Here is a 20,434-nt window from a genome sequence, read left to right on the forward strand (position 1 = left end):
TTTAGTTTCCAATGCAATATTTTACATTATCAACTATTTCCCACAACTTTTGATCAATAAAATATTTATAAACATTATTATGTTTTTTGAAATTTACAATTTTCAATTAATTTATGTATTGAAAATATAAAACATATATCTTTTTGAAACAATTTTTTTTCTCTAAAATATAGATCTTTGTGAAACGGATGAAATACTAAACATAGTTAAATTATGAAGGTCTCATAGTCTCACTCTTTAATGGTTGTTTTGTAAAGAGAAGTCAATCTCTTCTCTCATCAAACTGTCATTTGTAGTGTTTTGAAAACCGGACCGACCCGATGGTTACAAAGGTGGAGAAAGTAATGGCAAGCCGGAGCTCGTGAGAGCTTAAACCGAAAAAGTACAAATAGCAGAGAGATGATTGTACGGACAATAAACCCTAATTTCGCCGCTAAGTTTGTGTAGCTAAGTGGCGATGCCTTTCTCCTTTGCTTTCCTCTCCTTTTATAGTCTATTCGTGATCGACTTAACCTAATCTTCTTTTAATCGATTGGGCCTTATCGGCCTTTCGGTTCTGGCTGGTAAATGCTCGCCCCGAGCCGCTAAGTCGATCGCGCTCTGTCCGCTCTCTGTTTCGACTAAAAGCAGTCCTTAGCTAAGTCGAAACCCCGAATATCGGCTTCCGAGCTGATGACTATTCGGCTTATCGGATTGGGCCTTTTGTTTGATGGGCTTTGTGGATGGGTTCAATCCATCCCCAACAGGATTCACATTTTTGAGCCTTATGGGAATCTTAAATGACCTAAAACATTCTCGAATGCATAATAAATACTCTTAAACATGGTATATATGGCCTAAAAATGGTAAAATCTAGGGTCTATCAATATTTATATCCAACATAACAATTAGAAGAGTAGGTCCACATTTGGACAATGTACAAAGATCAGGAAAACTGTGGGACATAAATACAAATTCAAGGACACAAAACATGTGATGGTCAACTTAAATTGGCAGAATCTGAGTACGCTACTAAGAAGAAGAATGGCAGGTATTATAAATGTGATGAATGTGGTCCAAAACTCAACTTTGCAAGAACAAAGAGTTGAAAGCGTTTCTGGTTCTTACCGAGGGTGATATGGAGTTTGAAGACTAGGAGTTTCATGATTTATTAGAAGATATTAATCATGTGGTAGCAGAAGCGATTAAACTATCCTTATACAGTTTTATGGGATGAGACAACCAAGCTGTGGGATTTGATTGGGAGAACCATGGTGTTGGTAATGATAGACAATATGGGCAACCAACAATTTTATTTCACCATTAGTGGTTCAGAAAGCTCATCACAAACACAACACATAATAAACAATGAAGGTACTGGTGGGTATTGGGGTTACATTACATAGTCAGGGATTTGTAAGTAAATGTCATTAATATTGCAATCTGCGGTAATTGTGACTGATTTTTTGATACTGAAACCAGGAAGTGTGGGCGTCATTTTGGGAGTGCAGTGGTTAAGAACACTGATATCTTGCATATTTGCATTGTTTTATCCATTCATCCATTAGCATTTTCATCATATAGATTAGGATTTAGCCATGTCTAGGTTGCATTTTGCATTCATTTTCCTCATTAGGTGTTGGAGTGCCACATGGAGTTCTTGGGGACATTTGGATGCATTTGGAGCTTAAAGGACGTGAAACAGGTGATCATTGGACGAGCAGAGCATGGGAGCGAGGTTCCGCAGCGACGTCATGAGGTCGCTCCAAAGCACCTCTCAGAGCGACCTAGCTAGAGCGACCCCGTGAAGTCGCTCGCCATATTCATCCCGTAGGAAGCTAGAGCGACTTGCCCAGAGCGACGCACCGAGGTCGCTCGCATCTCACACCCTTCTCGGAGCGACCTCCCAAAGCGACACCCCGAGGTCGCTCGCGTCTCTATGGCGAGACGACACGAAGCGAAGCCTGGAGCGACCTCTCAGAGCGACCTACCAAGGTCGCTCCCGATCCAGAGCGACCCGTTGGAGCGACACACCAAAGTCGCTCGCGACCTCTCGCCCGGACACACCAAAAATCGGCCCTGGAGCGACTTCCCGGAGCGACACCTGCAAGTCGCTCCGCGTTATTTTGCTGCCGAAAATCATGATTTCTTAAGGACCTTTTTGCAATTTATTTTGGACGTTTTGCACTTGGAAAAACCTATGTTTTAAACATCTTTTGTAGCCACCAGTGGCAGATTATCTTTTATCTTTTGATCTATTGAGAAAGACACAAGAATCTCTTGGATTTTGATTGTTATGTTCTTGTGTTATTGTTGATTTCTTATCTATTTCTCTACATGATTAATCTGAAATCCAACATGGGTTTAAGAGGAATCATGGAGATTAGTGAGTAATCACCTTTGGAATTCATGGGTTAGGGAGATTAAGGGTGATTAGGTTAGAGCTAGGATGTTTTAGTGTAGATCATTCATATTTCCTTGCTAGTAGAGTAATCATAATGCATCTTCTGAGTTGGCCACTCAGTTGTTGATCCTTAGGCATTTCTCACCCGAAAGGTGTTCGATGAAATGCCCGAGACAACTCTCCTAGGCTTTTAGTATACTTTGCCAAAGACATTTGTTGTTAAAGATGCTAAGATAGCTAATAGACTTGTTAGTAATGATTGCTTTCATATTATTCAACCAAAGACATTTGATGTTTGAGATATGTTAGCAAATGAGCATTCATCTAGACATAGAGCTTGCTTAGAATTGTGTCTAGGCTTAAGGTTGATAGTTTGATTGATCATTTGCCATCCTTAGTTCGATACTTGATCACCCAAGGTCTAATCCCTATGCCCATGAGTTCTCTTTTCCTTTAGTCAAGAAAGTATCATTCTGTTATTGCTTTCTAGTTTTAGTCATAGTTTAAAACCCATCTAAATCATTGGTTGCACTTAGATTAAGTGAGTACTTGCATTCTCAGTGCTTTGATATCCCTCAGAACTGGTTCGACAATCTTTTATACTACAACATTTGTCTTAGGAGCCTTGAAAACTCTTAACATCAAATTGGCGCCGTTGCCAAATTCTGAGTAGATTTCAACATTGAGATTTAGTCACTTGCTTGAGACTAAGTCATTTTCATTTCTCTTTTTTAATCTACAGGTGTATGAACTTGAGGAGCAGGGGTCCATCAAACCTTCTTCAGAGCTTTAGAGAGAGAGTGTGCTAGAAAGAGAAGAGAAGAAGAGCAACAGGCTCACTTGCAGAGATTGGACACTGATATGGAAGACATACCTCAAAATGATGCGGGCGTCAATGGAGCTAACAACGTTCCACAAAACCAACAGCGAGCAGCTCGACCCATTGGCACTTACACAACCCCAACATTCATGGTCATAGATTGGGAATCCGAGCACCCGCTTGGCAGCCAACAACTTTGAGATCAAATCAGGACTCCTCAACGTGATCGAGAACAACAAGTATCATGGCTTGGCTCTAGAGGATCCATTTGATCACTTGGACAGGTTCGACAGCTACTGTGGGTTGTCAAAAACCAATGGTGTGTCCGAAGATGCCTTAAAGCTCAAGCTATTCCCTTTCTCTTTGGGGGATAAGGCACGTCAGTGGGAGAAGTCTCTACCCAGTGACTCCATCACTACTTGGGATGACTGCAAGAAAGCATTCTTGGAGAAGTTCTTCTCTACTTCAAGAACTGCTAAGCTGAGAAACGAGATTTCCAGCTTTCAACAGAAGAACTTGGAAGGCTTCAGTGAAGCCTGGGAGAGATTCAAGGGCTACCAAGCTCAATGCCCACACCATGGCTTTTCTAAGGAGAGCTTGCTGAGCACATTCTACCGTGGTGCTCTTCCTAAGTACAGAGCCAGACTGGATACAGCTAGCAATGGGTTCTTCTTGGGGAGAACTGAGGAGGATGCAGAAGAACTGGTTGACAACATGGTAAAGAGTGATGCAGTCTACAGTGGAGACCACGACAGAAGCAGTAGAACTGAGGATAAGCAAACGAGGAAGGAGTTGAAAGCTCTACAGGATAAGATAGACACCCTCCTTGCTGATAAAGCTACCCAAGAGCAGCTGCACTTTGTCGGCAACCCAAGCCAAGAGACACCAGCTATTGTCCATGAAGTTGAGGGTTTGGAAGGTCAGGAAGAGCTGTGTTTCATCAACAACAATGGTAGCTGGTACAAGAAAGAACCCAACTTTCAGTACAACAACTACCAACAGAAGTCCTATTCCAACAACCAGCAGAGTGGCTATCCGCCAAGAAACAACCAGCAAGGCAGCTATCAGCCTCAGCAAAACCCCTCGTCTGGTTCCTCTGCTCCTCAAGAGAGCAGCACTGATACCTTACTGAAGCAAATCTTGGAGTCTCAGACTAGAAGTGAGAAGCAAGTTGGTTATGAGTTGAAGAACCTTCATTCCAAGATTGATGGGAGCTACAATGAGCTCAACAACAAATTCTCACACCTTGCTTCTACAGTCAGGAATTTAGAGAATCAATTTGCTTCCATGAACACTCACCAGAATCGCCAGCAAGGATCTCTACCTGGAAAGTCTGACCAAAATCCCAAGGAGGCCAAAGCTATCACCCTTAGGAGCGGTAAGCAGTTACCTCCTAGAACCCTCACCAAGGATGCTGAGAAATTAGGTGAGGGGGTTGCCATCAACATAGATGATGAAGTGGTGATTGTTGATGAGAAGATCAATGACGAGATCTTGGAGAAGATAGTGGAAGCCAAAGGTAAAGGAAAGGTTGGAGAGGAGAAGAAGACAGTAAAGGATGGTGAAGTTGTTACTCCAGCAAGTGAAAGTTCTTTTGTTCCTCCTCCCTATGAACCCAAACTTCCATTCCCTGGTAGATTCAAGAAGCAGCTGCTAGAGAAATACAAAGCTCTGTTTGAGAAGCAAATGAGTGAAGCTCAGGTTGCAATGCCCATCATCGATGCTTTCATGTTGATTCCTCAATACAACAATTTCCTGAAAGATGTTGTAGCTGCAAAGAAGAAGGAGATGGAAAGCATGATGAATCTTACCCATGAGTGCAATGCCATCATCCAGAGGCTTGATGTTCCAGAGAAATTAGAGGATCCAGGAAGCTTCACACTACCTTGTGCTCTTGGACCTATGGTATTTGAGAAAAGTCTCTGCGATTTGGGAGCTAGTGTCAGCTTGATGCCTTTGTCTGTTGCAAAGAAGCTTGGATTCACTCAGTACAAGAAGTGTAGACTCTCTCTGGTGTTAGCTGATCGTTCAGTGAAGTACCCTGTGGGCATCTTAGAGGACCTCCCTGTGAAGATTGGAAGGTATGAGATACCTACAGATTTTGTGGTGCTTGAGATGGGTGAGGAGGCTCAAGATCCATTGATTCTAGGAAGGCCATTCTTAGCTACAGCAGGAGCTATTGTTAATGTGAAGGAAGGCACGATTGATCTCCATTTGGGTAAAGAGAACATCCTCCACTTTGACATCAAGAGGAAAATGAGGAAACCAACTGTGTTCGGGCAAGCCTTCTACATTGAAGAGATGGACACCCCTGCTGATGAGCACCTTGAAGAGTTACCAACTGAGGACGACGAGGAGGGAGCATCTCCCTCTACTCATTCCCTATAGAAGGTAACCCACCACACTCCCTTGTATATACCATTTCATTTTTGCATATTAGTCTTCTTTTCGGTATCTCTCTCTCTACTTGACGACACAGAGACTGTGTCACTCAAGTTTGGGGGAGGTACCAAGTATTTGATCATGTTTGCTTTGATGTTGTTTCATTGAGTCATGCATGGCATACCTATTTGCATAGATAAAAAAAAAAATCAATCATTTAGTTTGCATCATTTGCATTTTTAGGAGAGTCTAGAGCATATAGGTTGCATTCACTTGCATTGGGAGCAATGATTTGAATGCCTTGTAAAGAACACTACGTTGCACTTGACTAGCTTTTGCACCTCTCAAAAGACTTGTATGTTTCGAGCCTTGAAAACTCTTCCTGAAACTTGTTGATTGCTGAAACTCAGTCTTTGAAGCCAACTACAACCTTATTAGAAATGAATGAACTTAATGCTTCTTGCTTAGGGTCCCTTGTGTACTGAGTCATGGCTATACACACTGGAGTTGTCACATCTTTTATGCCAATCTTTTTGACAAACTCTAGTGGTAGACCACTCCCAAAACCTTTCCTTCCTTTTAAGCTTTCATTGTTTGATGAGTGAGGCCTTCTTCGGAAAGTCTTACATGCGCATAATGTTGAGAGTATCGGGAACGACAATGCTTGATCTTCATTTTTGCTAGATTGGACACTCTTTTGTCTAGCTATAGGTGGGAGGGTGAGTGTTGTGATCATGATTTGGGAGAAATGAAAAATAAAAAGGATAGACTCTTTGTGCTTAAGTGAATCGATTTTCTGGGATAAGTAGAGAACCTCTAGCTCTAGTTTTGAAAAGTCTTGGCCCCCAACCTAAAAAAAAAAAAAAAAAAAAAAGAAATCGAAAAAAAAAAGAGAAAAAAAAAAAAAAAAAAAAAAAGAAAAAGAAAGAAAAAGGGGGGCTAGCAAAGTTGTTAGGAGCTAAGAAATGTTTTGAGGTTGTGAAAAATCCCTTGTAGATTTCAAAGAGAAGGAGTTAAAGTTCTTAGGATCTTTTGGTGAGAGATGTGAGTAGGGTTTGACATTGGGAAATGATTGTGTGATTTGTATGTTTGGGAAAAGGGTAGAACAATGGAGATTGAGCATTGTATGCATGAGTTGGTCCCTTTCTTAGATATATTATGTGCAATGTCAAGGCTACTTGTTTTGAGAGTAAACCACCTTAAAGATCATATGTTTTGAACCTCTTGAATCACTTGAATAAAAGCCTTCCCTTACCCAACCAAATGACTTGGACCAACTGACCATTTGCAAGAATTCACCTGATGTTTTGTGCTTAATGAATGTGAGAGTTGGTTGATTTGAATGTGTGGATGCTTGATGATGAGTGTAAGAACAAAAAGAGTTAAGATAGGCCTAGAGAAGCTAGAGTGTAATAAGAGAGTGTGCTAGTTGTGTTTCTTTTGGCTATGTGCTCCCACCTTCAACCTCTCTCCCTATGAGTTCTAGAAAGTTCACTTGTGGACAAGTAAAAGAACAAGTTTGGGGGAGTTGATATCTTGCATATTTGCATTGTTTTATCCATTCATCCATTAGCATTTTCATCATATAGATTAGGATTTAGCCATGTCTAGGTTGCATTTTGCATTCATTGTCCTCATTAGGTGTTGGAGTGCCACATGGAGTTCTTGGGGACATTTGGATGCATTTGGAGCTTAAAGGACGTGAAACAGGTGATCATTGGACGAGCAGAGCATGGGAGCGAGGTTCCGCAGCGACGTCATGAGGTCGCTCCAAAGCACCTCTCAGAGCGACCTAGCTAGAGCGACCCCGTGAAGTCGCTCGCCATATTCATCCCGTAGGAAGCTAGAGCGACTTGCCCAGAGCGACGCACCGAGGTCGCTCGCATCTCACACCCTTCTCGGAGCGACCTCCCAAAGCGACACCCCGAGGTCGCTCGCGTCTCTATGGAGAGACGACACGAAGCGAAGCCTGGAGCGACCTCTCAGAGCGACCTACCAAGGTCGCTCCCGATCCAGAGCGACCCGTTGGAGCGACACACCAAAGTCGCTCGCGACCTCTCGCCCGACACACCAAAAATCGGCCCTGGAGCGACTTCCCGGAGCGACACCTGCAAGTCGCTCCGCGTTATTTTGCTGCCGAAAATCATGATTTCTTAAGGACCTTTTTGCAATTTATTTTGGACGTTTTGCACTTGGAAAAACCTATGTTTTAAACATCTTTTGTAGCCACCAGTGGCAGATTATCTTTTATCTTTTGATCTATTGAGAAAGACACAAGAATCTCTTGGATTTTGATTGTTATGTTCTTGTGTTATTGTTGATTTCTTATCTATTTCTCTACATGATTAATCTGAAATCCAACATGGGTTTAAGAGGAATCATGGAGATTAGTGAGTAATCACCTTTGGAATTCATGGGTTAGGGAGATTAAGGGTGATTAGGTTAGAGCTAGGATGTTTTAGTGTAGATCATTCATATTTCCTTGCTAGTAGAGTAATCATAATGCATCTTCTGAGTTGGCCACTCAGTTGTTGATCCTTAGGCATTTCTCACCCGAAAGGTGTTCGATGAAATGCCCGAGACAACTCTCCTAGGCTTTTAGTATACTTTGCCAAAGACATTTGTTGTTAAAGATGCTAAGATAGCTAATAGACTTGTTAGTAATGATTGCTTTCATATTATTCAACCAAAGACATTTGATGTTTGAGATATGTTAGCAAATGAGCATTCATCTAGACATAGAGCTTGCTTAGAATTGTGTCTAGGCTTAAGGTTGATAGTTTGATTGATCATTTGCCATCCTTAGTTCGATACTTGATCACCCAAGGTCTAATCCCTATGCCCATGAGTTCTCTTTTCCTTTAGTCAAGAAAGTATCATTCTGTTATTGCTTTCTAGTTTTAGTCATAGTTTAAAACCCATCTAAATCATTGGTTGCACTTAGATTAAGTGAGTACTTGCATTCTCAGTGCTTTGATATCCCTCAGAACTGGTTCGACAATCTTTTATACTACAACATTTGTCTTAGGAGCCTTGAAAACTCCTAACATCAAACACTTGGAAGGTGTGAACGTGATTGGGAAAGACACAAATTTCCTTTATGAATAGGCATGAGAAGAAGACATTAAAATGATATTTGTCAATCGAGTGTAAAAAATGTTATCTTGTAAAAAATGATAATTGCAAATGCTGAAGTTATGAGTTCAAGAACTGATGTTATATTGTCTCCTATCAGTTGTATCTTGGAATAATTTGTACATGTGTTTGTATAACCGACTCAGTTACCTCCTAGACGAGGACATGAGCATACTAGTAGACTATTGCCTAACATTGGTATGCATCCATATTGTTATCCTCATTTCCACATGGGTGCAATGGGGAATATGGTGGGTCAGATCATACAGTCTGGTGTTATGCACCATAGTAGGAGTCCCTTTGCGAGTCCAGTTCTATTTGTAAAAAAGAAAGACTCATCTTGGGTATTTCTTTAGGATTATAGGGTGTGAATAAGTAGTAATTACGGACAAGTTCCCTAATCCTGTTATTGATCAGTTGTTGGACAAAATTAGAATTAAGGTGCAAAAGTATTATCTAAACTGTCTTTAAGATCAAGATATCACCAAATCAGGATAGAGAAATCTGATATAGAAAAACGGGTTTCAGAACTCATAGTGTCCAGCATGAGTTATATATATCTGAATAAATTGCATAAATATAATTGTGTAACAAGAGAGTTAAAAATCTTCTCTCTAAATGTGTTCAGATCTCCATCTCCAATCCTAGTATCTGCTATCCAAAAATGAAGAGTAGCCTAAACAATGACCGGAAAATAAACTAATATAGGTTAAACACGTCCAAGGCTTTCTTTGAAAATAAGGAGACTTATGGGCAAAAGTGAAATTTCATAAAGTTGGTCAGCTTTCCTAGTTCTCAACAACATCGATCCACACCAAGGTGGCATCATTTGACGCTTACATCAAGTCATGTCTCCACTTTCTGGACAACTATGGCTTGTCATCACTTTAAGCTCTAGTTTTCTCCATAATCTCCAAAGTGTTCCAAAATGTACTTAGACCTGAAAGCGATGTAAAAAATATTTGAAATGGATAATAAAGCTCAAAAATGACCTATACCATGGCTTAAAAATGGTAAATTCCATGGTATATTATATAATAATGTGCAATGGTTCACTGAAGAACATGTTATTCACTTAAGACTGGTTATGGAGTTTCTGGTCAAGCTTCAACTGTTCGCTAACAGGAAGAAATATTCATTGGGTCAGCAAATGGTTGATTATTTGGGGTATATCATCTCTGCAGAAGGAGTAGAAACATATTTCGAGAAGAAAAATACTTTATATATTAAAGGAGAAGCACTGTAATAAATGCGTTCACACTAAACTGGACACATGTCACGTATAGAAGCATTGTAATAAATGCGTTCACACTAAAATGGACACATGTCACATGTAAAGAGCTTCTCAGCCAAACTCTACATAAATATGTTCACACTATTTATTTTACTTTTTTTAATATAAAACTCATATGCATGGTTCTTCTTTACGTTATTTTTACTTTTTACGAATAGAGCTGGAAAAATTATTCATAAATTTTGATTCGATTTGTTATCCGTTTTGATTCGAACCAAAAAATCCGGATATTTGTTACTCTACGCAGCAAATCAAATACTAAAATGCAATATCCGTAAAAAAAAAAATCCCAAATATCAATATTTATAGGAACGGATATCCAATTTGATCTGTTATATGCATATATATACATATATTTTAAAGAATTATATATAAGTTATATATTATAGTTTATATAAATTTTAAAATATTTTTGTTTTTAAATAATTTCATTTTAAGAATTTTATTTTTCATGTATTATTTTGAAAAAATGTCATTTAATATTAATTAACAGTATTTTTATATATTTATCAACCATCTTTATATACTTTTACATACACATATATGTGCACATTGACGCGAGCACCTTATAACTAAGTATTTACGACAACTGAAATATCTGTTTTTTTTTGAAGTTAAAATATTCTTTTTCTTAATGTTTCTTTCACTATCGACGAAATTATTCGTAAAATGATTTGTCTTAATAATTTTTTTTCTTTTTTTAACTATTATCCATTTAGAAACTATAATATGAAACCATTGGTTAGACATCACGACTATCTAAGATTCATAACATGAAAACAAACAAATAATAGTAATTTTTGATTATCACAGAAAAAAAAAACAAAAACATCAAACATTTTAACCGAACAAACGAAATAAATATTGATTTAAAATGATAGGTATATTTTAGGAGATTAAAAACCAAAAACAACCTAAAACCAAACCGATATCCAGATTAAACAGATTAATGTCTCATTATTAAAAAAATAACGAAACTAATAATCACATTCCGCGCGGGTTATTACCTAGTGTTATTAGTAATTTGCTAGTTCCAAAAATAGTGAAATTGAAAAAGTGTTTTTGGGCCTCACATTTTACTATAGACTATTTATCAAGTCTTATGGGGTAATAGCAAAGTGCTGACTGAGTTGCTAAAGAAGAAATTTTTTGATTGGGATAATACAACACAAATGGCTTTTCCAGAATTGAAACAATACATGATCACTTTCTTTGTATTGGACTTGCCAAATTTCACCAAAGAGTTTGTGGTTGAATCAGATGCTCTGGGGGGTACATGTTTGGAGTTTTTTTAACGCAAGACCAATGTCTTATTTCATATTTTAGTCGAGGAATGGCAAACAGAGAACATATCAAACTGGTATATGAATGGGAGATGATGGATATTGTTATGGCTGTGGAGAAGTGGAAACACTATCTGATGGGACACAGATTTACCATTTATACAAATCAAAAAAGTCCAAAAATAATGTTGGATCAGAGAGATGTGTCTATGGATTACTAGAATTGACTCACCAAATTATTGGGATATGACTTCGAGATTCTTTATACGGTTAGAGTGGAGAATAAAGTAGCAGACAGATTGTCAAGAATCATGTCTGATAAGCAGTTTACGTCTGTGGAGCTATTTAGTGAGTTGACAGTGGCATCTAATATGAAAATGCAAGAGTTTTTTGAGGATATTGATGCAGATGAAAATATCATGAAGACGTTAAAGGAAGTGTTTTATAGAAGTTTTGAAAAGGCGGGCTATAAGATGAAGGGTGGTAGGTTGTTTTATAGACATGCTGGTATTTTCACACCCACTAGTAGTTGACATTAAATGACACGATCGTTGTTTCTCGAAATCAGACCTAAGGTTCTCAGAATACTTTTGATCGCCTTGCACTAGCAACCCGAGAACACCAACGCTCTTATCAGATATCACTCTAGGATTTTCAACCTGACCAAGTAATACCCGATAGTTAGTTCGTCCCGTACAAGGACTAATATCATATGAAAACTCTTCATTTACAAACATTGTTTACACATTATATATTTACTTAAACCATGTTACAAACCGGTTATAATTTTAACCTAAGGCATATTTCCCAACAACGTTTCACCTTAAATAGACAAAAAATCGACTTTGCAAGGATAACAAAATACGACCGCTGGTTTCACTGTTCCTTCAAGCCCAATGAAAAGGTTTCCCGACTAATGGCACACGAATGAATCATGAGTAACAAGTTACTCAGTGAATGTAGAACCACTACCAGTCAATCAATCATACACATGTGCAATCATAACAATGCATAATCATTCTCAAACAAGTACTAGTACCACACATTGATTATACTCCATCCTTATGAAATCACATCTTAAAAATAACTTCCATATTACCCGTCTTTCACAACTCATTCATATATATATTCTAAACCAGAAACCACCAAGGCTAAGATCTTAGTAGGTAAAGAAACATCATCAACACCATCGCCTTTGGATGATCACTTTATAAACATCCTACACTGGGTCATCACCCATTACACATCCCTAGGCTGCAATCCGTAAGTTTGTGTCTTCATACATCTTGGTCCATCACGCGCCACCATGTAATGACCAAGCAACGGTACTTCATCATATGGGGATACTAATTTAAATTTTATTTTAATTTCTTGATGTTTTAATGTATTTAGAATTTTCATATCTTCTTTTGAGAATATGCAAAAATGCTTTAAGATTAGAGAGAAATTGACAAAGAAACAAGTATTAAAATCTACAACCAATTAACAGAGAAATAATTACATTTATTTAATCAATATTATTTGAGATAAATTGAATTATTTATAAAATAAATGCTTTTGTAATTAATATTAAATTTAATATATATATATATATAAATTATATTTGCTTATGAAACAGAGAGGGTACTTATTTATAGCCATTTTGAGTCTAATTTTTCATCATACGCTATATTTTTAACTCAAACTTTAACAATTTTCTCTTTGTAAATTTATTGAGAATTTTTTTCGAACCTTCTTCGGGAAAATTTAGTGAATATTTCTAAACTCTCTCATTTGTAAATATGTATTTGTTCTCATTTGTAAATATGTATTTTTTCTTTGTAATTATGTTTAAGTAATTTCATTTTAGTTTTTAGGGGTTCAATAGAATTCATCACTTGATATTTATGGTTTTTGAGAAAAGGGAAACATCTATTCCTATGTTTTAAATTTTATTGTTGTATCTTGACCTATAGTGTTCAAATTGTTAATGCAAGAAAATATTGATGAACAAATTGTCCTTCGCCAACAAAAACTGATACTAAGATAAATTTGTCAACTTATCAAACTTGGACATAAATGTGTGTTTAGACATCTACAATCAAGCGACAGTTTAGTATCTTAGATTGTTAAACATTGTTGTTGGTGCCATGACAATGTGTTAACCAGAAATAAGTGTTTGAGTTTAAAAAATATTGCTTAATGCATTCATGTCTAATTGTCATCTTATCATGCATGTTTCCAGTAAATTACTTTGAATGGCGCCAATAACTCACAGTGTTAAATATTTTTCTGTATATATTACCAAAAAAACAAACAAAAATTTATCTTAGTTTTACTTTAATCTTTCAGATTTATTGTATTTTCTATGCTAATGTGATTTTTCTGTATTGGCACTATCTTATTTAGGATTGCAACAATATTAATATTAGAATAAGATAATTATATTTAACAAATAAAACAAATTTCACTCCATTAATTATTTTTAAATTTTCTTATATATATTGACTATCAACATCTGTGATTTTTAAAACCGGAAATTTGTTTCCTTAGACACAATTTAACCTATTTTCACACAGAAAAATCTAGTGTCCAGGAAAGTTTTAGAAGCTAAACAAACAGTAAATCAACTTGTAATGTCTAGAAAGCCTAACTAAAACTCTACATTATTATAAGAGGTTTAAGCATCTAAAATTAATTTTATTAAATAATAAAGTATAATATATGGAATGTTATTATTTATAAGTAATAACACATTCATATTATTTTTATTATCATATGGTATTATAAAATAATATATAAATTAACATAATTTTAAAAAATTTATTGTTCAATATTATAATTTTAGTTTGTTTAGACAAAAATGATTTTCAAGTTTTCATGTGGATGAGATCGGTCGAGTGGTCTCAGTTGGGCGGTGTGATCTTGTTGTAGGGTCACAGCTGCACCTTTAATAACTAAATATTACAGGAAATCTTAATGGTCACAGGTTATCAAATTAAAACATTTCCATATTCTACACTCAAATTATTGATTCCCATCAAACTTTTAAACAACGAATATTCAAAGAGAATATTTATTGATTTCGTTGATGACCCAATAATCCCTCAAAGAAAATACAAAGTTAATGAAATCACCAATATGAGAAAATTACCGAATTATGATATTAAATGTAATGTTATAGATAGATAACAAAATATGCAAGTGAATCCAAGATGAGAAAGTAATATATGAGAAAAGTGTGAGATGTAACATTGTTATTTTTTTTGGTGAAAATATGTTGTTAATGAGATGTAGCATGCTGCATCATTCGATGTACTAACGCTTTGAGACAGACTGAAAAGATGTAACAGCAATGGTGGGAGACCCTGAGTCATGGTCGAGCTATTTGAAAGAGTCGAAGGAGATTTAAGAACTCAAGAGCAGATTTCAAAACTTTGAGATCACCTATATTCCTAGAGGACAGAATGGAACTGCAGATCATTTAGCTAGGACAAAATGGAACTGCAGATCATATAGCTAGGACCGCGAGATCCTTTCATGGAGACATTTGTTTTGTTGGTTATTCTATTCCGGTATGGTTACCTATACCACCTCAAGCATGAATATTAGAATGACATTTTGTTGTAAAAAAAAGACATGTATGACAAAAAATAAAGAGTGTAAAAGACACATGTAAAAAGACTATCGACATATTAGCTTGATAAAAAAGAGTTCGATATCAAACTTTTTCTTAATAAAATGACAATGGTAAACTTGTTCATAACCTCTGTGTTTTAAACATCAAGGCTCGTCTTTTTTTCTGAAGTTATTATCTTTCTGTGTATCTTGTTTTCCTCTAAAGATTCTATTATGATAACTGGGCAAAACATAGATGGAATACAGATGGGAATGAGATCATAAGTAGATGGACAACACTATGTCTTTTGAAACCACAGCAGAAATATTTCGTTCCACTAGAATTCACACTATTAATAGTAAATTATTTTTTGTCTGACTCTGTTAACAAAACAGAAGATTCAGTGTCAATAAAGACTAAATAGGACAGTTGTTTGTTAGTAATACATGTAAGATTATCTACTTTTATGTTTTAATTCCTAGGAACGTGCGTAGTTACAAAAGTATTGAAACTTTCCTTCATCCGCTGAATTTCTTTTAGGTAGGTTGCAAACGAAGGCTATTTTTATGGTTCTAAAATCATCTTTATCAACTATGAACAATATGTCGCAAACGTCACATGAAATTGTCGGAGATTCTTCTTGCATTCTATCGCCCAAATAATGCTTTGAAATCCACGTGTAGAGTGGATGAGCTACTCTAAGTATTTCTTGCTCCCATTAATCCATTGAAACCTTCTAAAGTACTATACTAGTCATTGCCAAAAAACAAAAATCTCTTTTCCAAGATCAATTTGTAAAATACCATCTTCCTATTCGTCGAGTCAAATTTGAATTTCCACTTCTCCATACTGAATAGATTGTTTCGGAGTTCCATTTTGCAGAAAAGGTACTTGAGCCTCCTTCCATAGTATATATTTTATCTCTGCCAATTTTAGAGTTTAGTGTAATTCTATTAAAATTTTTTATTATTTTGCTTTTTCAAAATATACCATAAAATCTAAGTAAATTGATCATTTTATATATGTCATGAAATCTTCCAGAATAAATAATCCATATTCGCGAACACTGATTGCGTGGAAATTGTAGTTGGACTAGTTGGAATTTATGATAAAGCCATACATGAATAGGCGAAAGACATTCAAATAAAACATGATTTATTGACTCTACTTATGTGCCGCATCTTTCACATTACATACCACATTTTATACCTCGACCTTTAATGTTTTTTTCACCAATAAACATTCTGAAAGAGTAAATTGTTATATCGGGCACATATCTAATTGTTCAAGCATTTTGTTGTGAAAACTAACCTTTTTTTCTTGTAAAAAAAAAGCAAGTGGTTTCCGAATGTTACCTTAAGGGCAGGTGGAAAAGATCACAACCCACTTAAGGTATGACTGGTGTAAACGCAACGGTTACAGTTGCAGTTGCATTAGTTTGTGGATGCAAATATCTACAGTTTTAAGCGTTTAAATGATTTGTATGACTGGTAAGCACTTATATATTTCTGCATTTACATGATAATAATGACTAGTTGGCTACCAAATGAAGCAACATATAATAATAAATTAACAAAATTAATATTTTATATAAATATATAAATATTAAAATCATATTCTTATGACTAATGTAAAATTATATTTATAAAATTGTAGTATTAATTTTCATAAATTATTTTTGGGATATATATATATATATATTAATGTCTAAAAATTATAGCACATTTTTGTTTTAAAGTTTTATAAAATAAATAAAAATATCATATACATATAAGTATTTATATTATCTCAGTGTAAATTCAAACTAAATTTTTTTGATTATCTATTTATACAGTTTTTCTATAAGAATTATTTTTATTTATTTTTCTGCAATTACCCTCAACTGGAAACGGCAAAAATTGTTACCACTCGCATCCAGTCAAGCCCTTACACAGATTCCAACCTAAATGAAATCGCTACGAGAGATAAAGAAACTGAGAGCAGCTCCAAGCCTCCAATAGCAGTAGGTTTATGGAGAGTTTTTATCTTTTAAAATAAATGAAAAATAGTTAAAATAGGAGAGAGAAGAGCATAAAATTTCTTTACAGATATGTTTTAAGAACCCGTTGATAATGAAAATACACAGATGTCACTCTAGGAATATTTCATTGGTGTAATAAAATCCAAACATAAATAAAATAATTATAATAGCAATATCTTTTTTTTAAAAGAAAGTTGTATGGGTTCAAACCGATAATGGTGCTCTGAGGCAAATATATACCATTTTTTTTCTAGGATTTCATTATCATTTAATCATCTGAATGATATTATATTTAAGCTTCAAAATCCAGTAGATTTAATAAACTATAAGAAAATATCTATAACTTTAATTACGTGCATCTGATCTATGGCATTCTATTTGTTCTCTTTAACTAAATTCCCTATAATGGAATTAACTCACGCGCATCTTACTGATTTTAAATTGGAAACAAGTTATTTATTAAAAAAACAGAATTATCCATAAAACAACAAATTTATATAAGAAAAATGAAATACATTGAGACGGTTTTGAAATGAGTTCCATAGAATATAATTACTAACTAATCTTCTTGCGATTCACAAAACAAGTCACATGCATGCTCTCGTTCTTCCCTTCCTTTTCTTCATGTCACTGATGATTCTCTCACAAATCATAACACTTCCAAGAAACCAAATAATCTCCTACGCATGATTAGTAATTAAAGAAACAGCCAAATTACTGATTATAATTATAGAACTCGTTTGGGTCATACGGTAAACTTGGATAAGTCCCCCCAACGCCCGTTACACCATTGCTGGAAGGTAGTTCCGGTTCATTGTTACTCATCACGTTATTCCATTGATGAGAAAGCTGATGTTGTTGTTCATGCTGGAGATGGTTCCCATGGCCAAGATTATAGGGCAAACGAGGCATAGTATACGCCAGTCCGAGATCCTCCGGTATATCGATGCTGGAAGCTTTTTCAGGCTTCTGCTTCTGCAAATAGTGATCATGGTCAAAATCATAAGGCATAGTATTGGTCATGACCTGGTTGTTGTTCACTCCCAAGTAGCCATTTTGATACTGATTATCCTGGACCGGGTAAGTAGCTCGACCATTCATAAGGGTCGATGATGCAGCGTGGTTGTTGTTCACTTCCATGTAGCCATTTTGATACTGATTCTCCTGGACCGGGTAAGAGGCTCCACCATTTATAAGGGACGATGTTGCAGTGTGAACATTGTTCAAACCTAAGAGAGGTGAAGTTGTACATGCACTGGACCAACCAAACTCTTGCATCTGTTGAGTGATTTCTTTTCCCTCAAGACTAAGACGATATTTCTGTACAACAACATAATTAATGTAGAATTTCCGTTACTAATATTCGCAAAACCCTATATTTAATTGTAGAATCGATAAAGTTTTGGCTTTTACCTGAAGATGACTACACACATGTCTTCTAGTGAGCCCTTTGATATTCATGTCTTCCAGCATTTTGAGAAGTGGCTTGGGATTAGCTTCTGTATTTGCATTCAAAATATCATTAGAACCAAATAAAAGAAGGTAATAATAAGAAGATAAATAAATTGATAGAACACAGATTAAGACTAGTTATATTACTTCTTGCACCACCAAGAATATCGACGGCTTTGAGAAATTTCTCTTGAAGATCATTAGTCCACACCACCCGTGTCTTCGGTTGCTTTCTTTCTTCTCCATCCATGTTTTGTTCACTGTTGTATGGGCTTTTGGTCCATGAATCGTTGTTGTCTTGGTCTGAACCGTTATTCTGAACCGAATCTGATTGGATTGGTAGATTTTCTCCAATTTGCGGTTTCTTTTCTGCCTTTTCTCCTATCATATTGATGTTTTGTTCACTATTACCTTGGTCCACGGGCATGGAGTCATCTTTGTTTTCCTTGAAACCATCGTGATTCTGAACCGCATCTAATTGAACCGGTGGAATTAAACCTGATTTAGACATCATCCTCTTGCGTACAATGTGTTGCCATATGGTGGCTATGATCTCCTTTCTAATCGGTTTCATAACATAGTAGCATGCACCATGAACCGTTGCTTGCATCACCGATGTTTTTCGGTCATCATCAGACATAACTACACAAAGACGAAATATATAATTATTTTTTTAATCTAATGAATAGAAATTTGGTTTAATTAATATAATTTGAAAACAAAATCTTCGATTTACATACTTACGACAGGCAGATCCATCTTTGTACAAATGATTTTGAGAGCTTGGATTCCATTAATTCTAGGCATATGAAAATCCCAGATCACGAGATTAATCCCATGTTCACAGTTTCTCAGAAACGCGAGAGCTGCTTCTGCATCCGCATAAACCGTCACTAGATAACAAAAAAAAGATATCAGTATAAACCCTAACCCTAATAATAACACAATCTATCGATCAAAATGAGAGACGGAGAAATAGAGACCTTGATAGCCGTATTTGATCATGAGGTTTTTCATCTTACGTAAAGTTACAAAATTGGGTTCGACAACAAGAACATTAGCACTCGCCGGAAATTCGTTGAGAAAAGAGCTGATTTGAGAAGTTTCTCGCTGCTTAAACAGAGTTCTATCGCCATCATCGGTTCTACTTGCCTCCGACATTACAAATTTTACTTTTGTAGATTTAGACTGAAAGAGAGAGATTATATTTAATGGCAGAAGATGTCTATATCTTATACAAGAAGTGTGCTTTTTATATTACAAGAAATGTTTTCATCATCATAAATTTTTGACACTTGTCCAATAAATCTTTGAGATATTGGGTTTCTATTCAATAGGTCTACATATAATGGGATAACCATTGACTACAATGTAAGGAAATAGGTTAATTAAAAAGAAAGAATAGGAATAGTAGTCAAGCCTTTGACTTTCATTGAAAGGAAAAAAACAACTATGTTTTGGTTGTTTTGACTGTATTTCTTTTCTTATATAATTTATATAGAAATGTAATAAAATTGTAAAAATGTTTCATGAATTTAAGATGATTTTTATTTTGAATACTTAATATGAATTTTGTTATTACCTTATCTGAGTTTCATTCCAATATTCGACTTCCAATTCGGACGTTCTTTGAAAACAATTTCTGACTATTTACGAAAAATATTAGATGTCTATTACATGGACAAATGTTAATATTATTATCATTATAAATATATATACATTAGTTGAGTACTAATCTTGATCTTTTAATTATTTACAATAAACATATCCCTTATATATTAATTGAGAAACATTACAACATTGTTTTGTAGCCACTTGTCACCACGAGGATGAAATTCATAATTCTTTGAAAAATTGGTTGGTCTATCTTAACTTATATTATATTTTTTTTTATTAAACTAAATATTAAATTGACAAATAGTATAAAAAATAATATTCTCGCACTTTCCTTAAATAAAAGCTACGGAATTGTCTAATATAACTAACATATATATGACAATTAATAATTATGAATAATAAATATTTGATAACAATTTTTATATCTTAGCTCTTTTTAATTTTATATTA

General features: G+C 35.4%; 1 protein-coding gene and 1 non-coding gene across 2 annotated transcripts; both read right to left on the reverse strand.

Annotated features, from left to right (window-relative positions):
• Window positions 1–3,680: 3,680 nt before the first annotated feature.
• On the reverse strand, window positions 3,681–3,787 carry LOC117134556. Its single transcript, XR_004458740.1, has one exon. It is a non-coding gene; the product is annotated as a small nucleolar RNA R71 (small nucleolar RNA).
• Window positions 3,788–10,083: 6,296 nt separating this feature from the next.
• LOC103868658 (putative two-component response regulator ARR19) lies at window positions 10,084–20,434 on the reverse strand. Its single transcript, XM_033292342.1, has 5 exons — window positions 19,351–20,434; window positions 19,108–19,260; window positions 18,515–19,009; window positions 18,329–18,414; window positions 10,084–18,235 (listed from the first exon to the last, which is right to left on the reverse strand). The coding sequence occupies exons 1-5, from the start codon at window positions 19,526–19,528 to the stop codon at window positions 17,630–17,632; spliced, it is 1,518 nt and encodes a 505-aa protein (XP_033148233.1). The 5' UTR covers window positions 19,529–20,434; the 3' UTR covers window positions 10,084–17,629.

This window comes from Brassica rapa, chromosome A05 (assembly GCF_000309985.2).
Source record: "Brassica rapa cultivar Chiifu-401-42 chromosome A05, CAAS_Brap_v3.01, whole genome shotgun sequence".
NCBI classification, from domain to species: Eukaryota; Viridiplantae; Streptophyta; class Magnoliopsida; order Brassicales; family Brassicaceae; genus Brassica; species Brassica rapa.

Excerpts from the sequence above, each read along its gene's own strand:
- LOC103868658 (XM_033292342.1), bottom strand. The coding sequence starts at position 19,528 with ATGTCGGAGGCAAGTAGAACCGATGATGGCGATAGAACTCTGTTTAAG. Across the intron at positions 19,010-19,107 it reads GATGGATCTGCCTGTCGTAA|TTATGTCTGATGATGACCGA; the intron begins GTATGTAAATCG and ends GTCTTTGTGTAG. Across the intron at positions 18,415-18,514 it reads TATTCTTGGTGGTGCAAGAA|AAGCTAATCCCAAGCCACTT; the intron begins GTAATATAACTA and ends ATGCAAATACAG.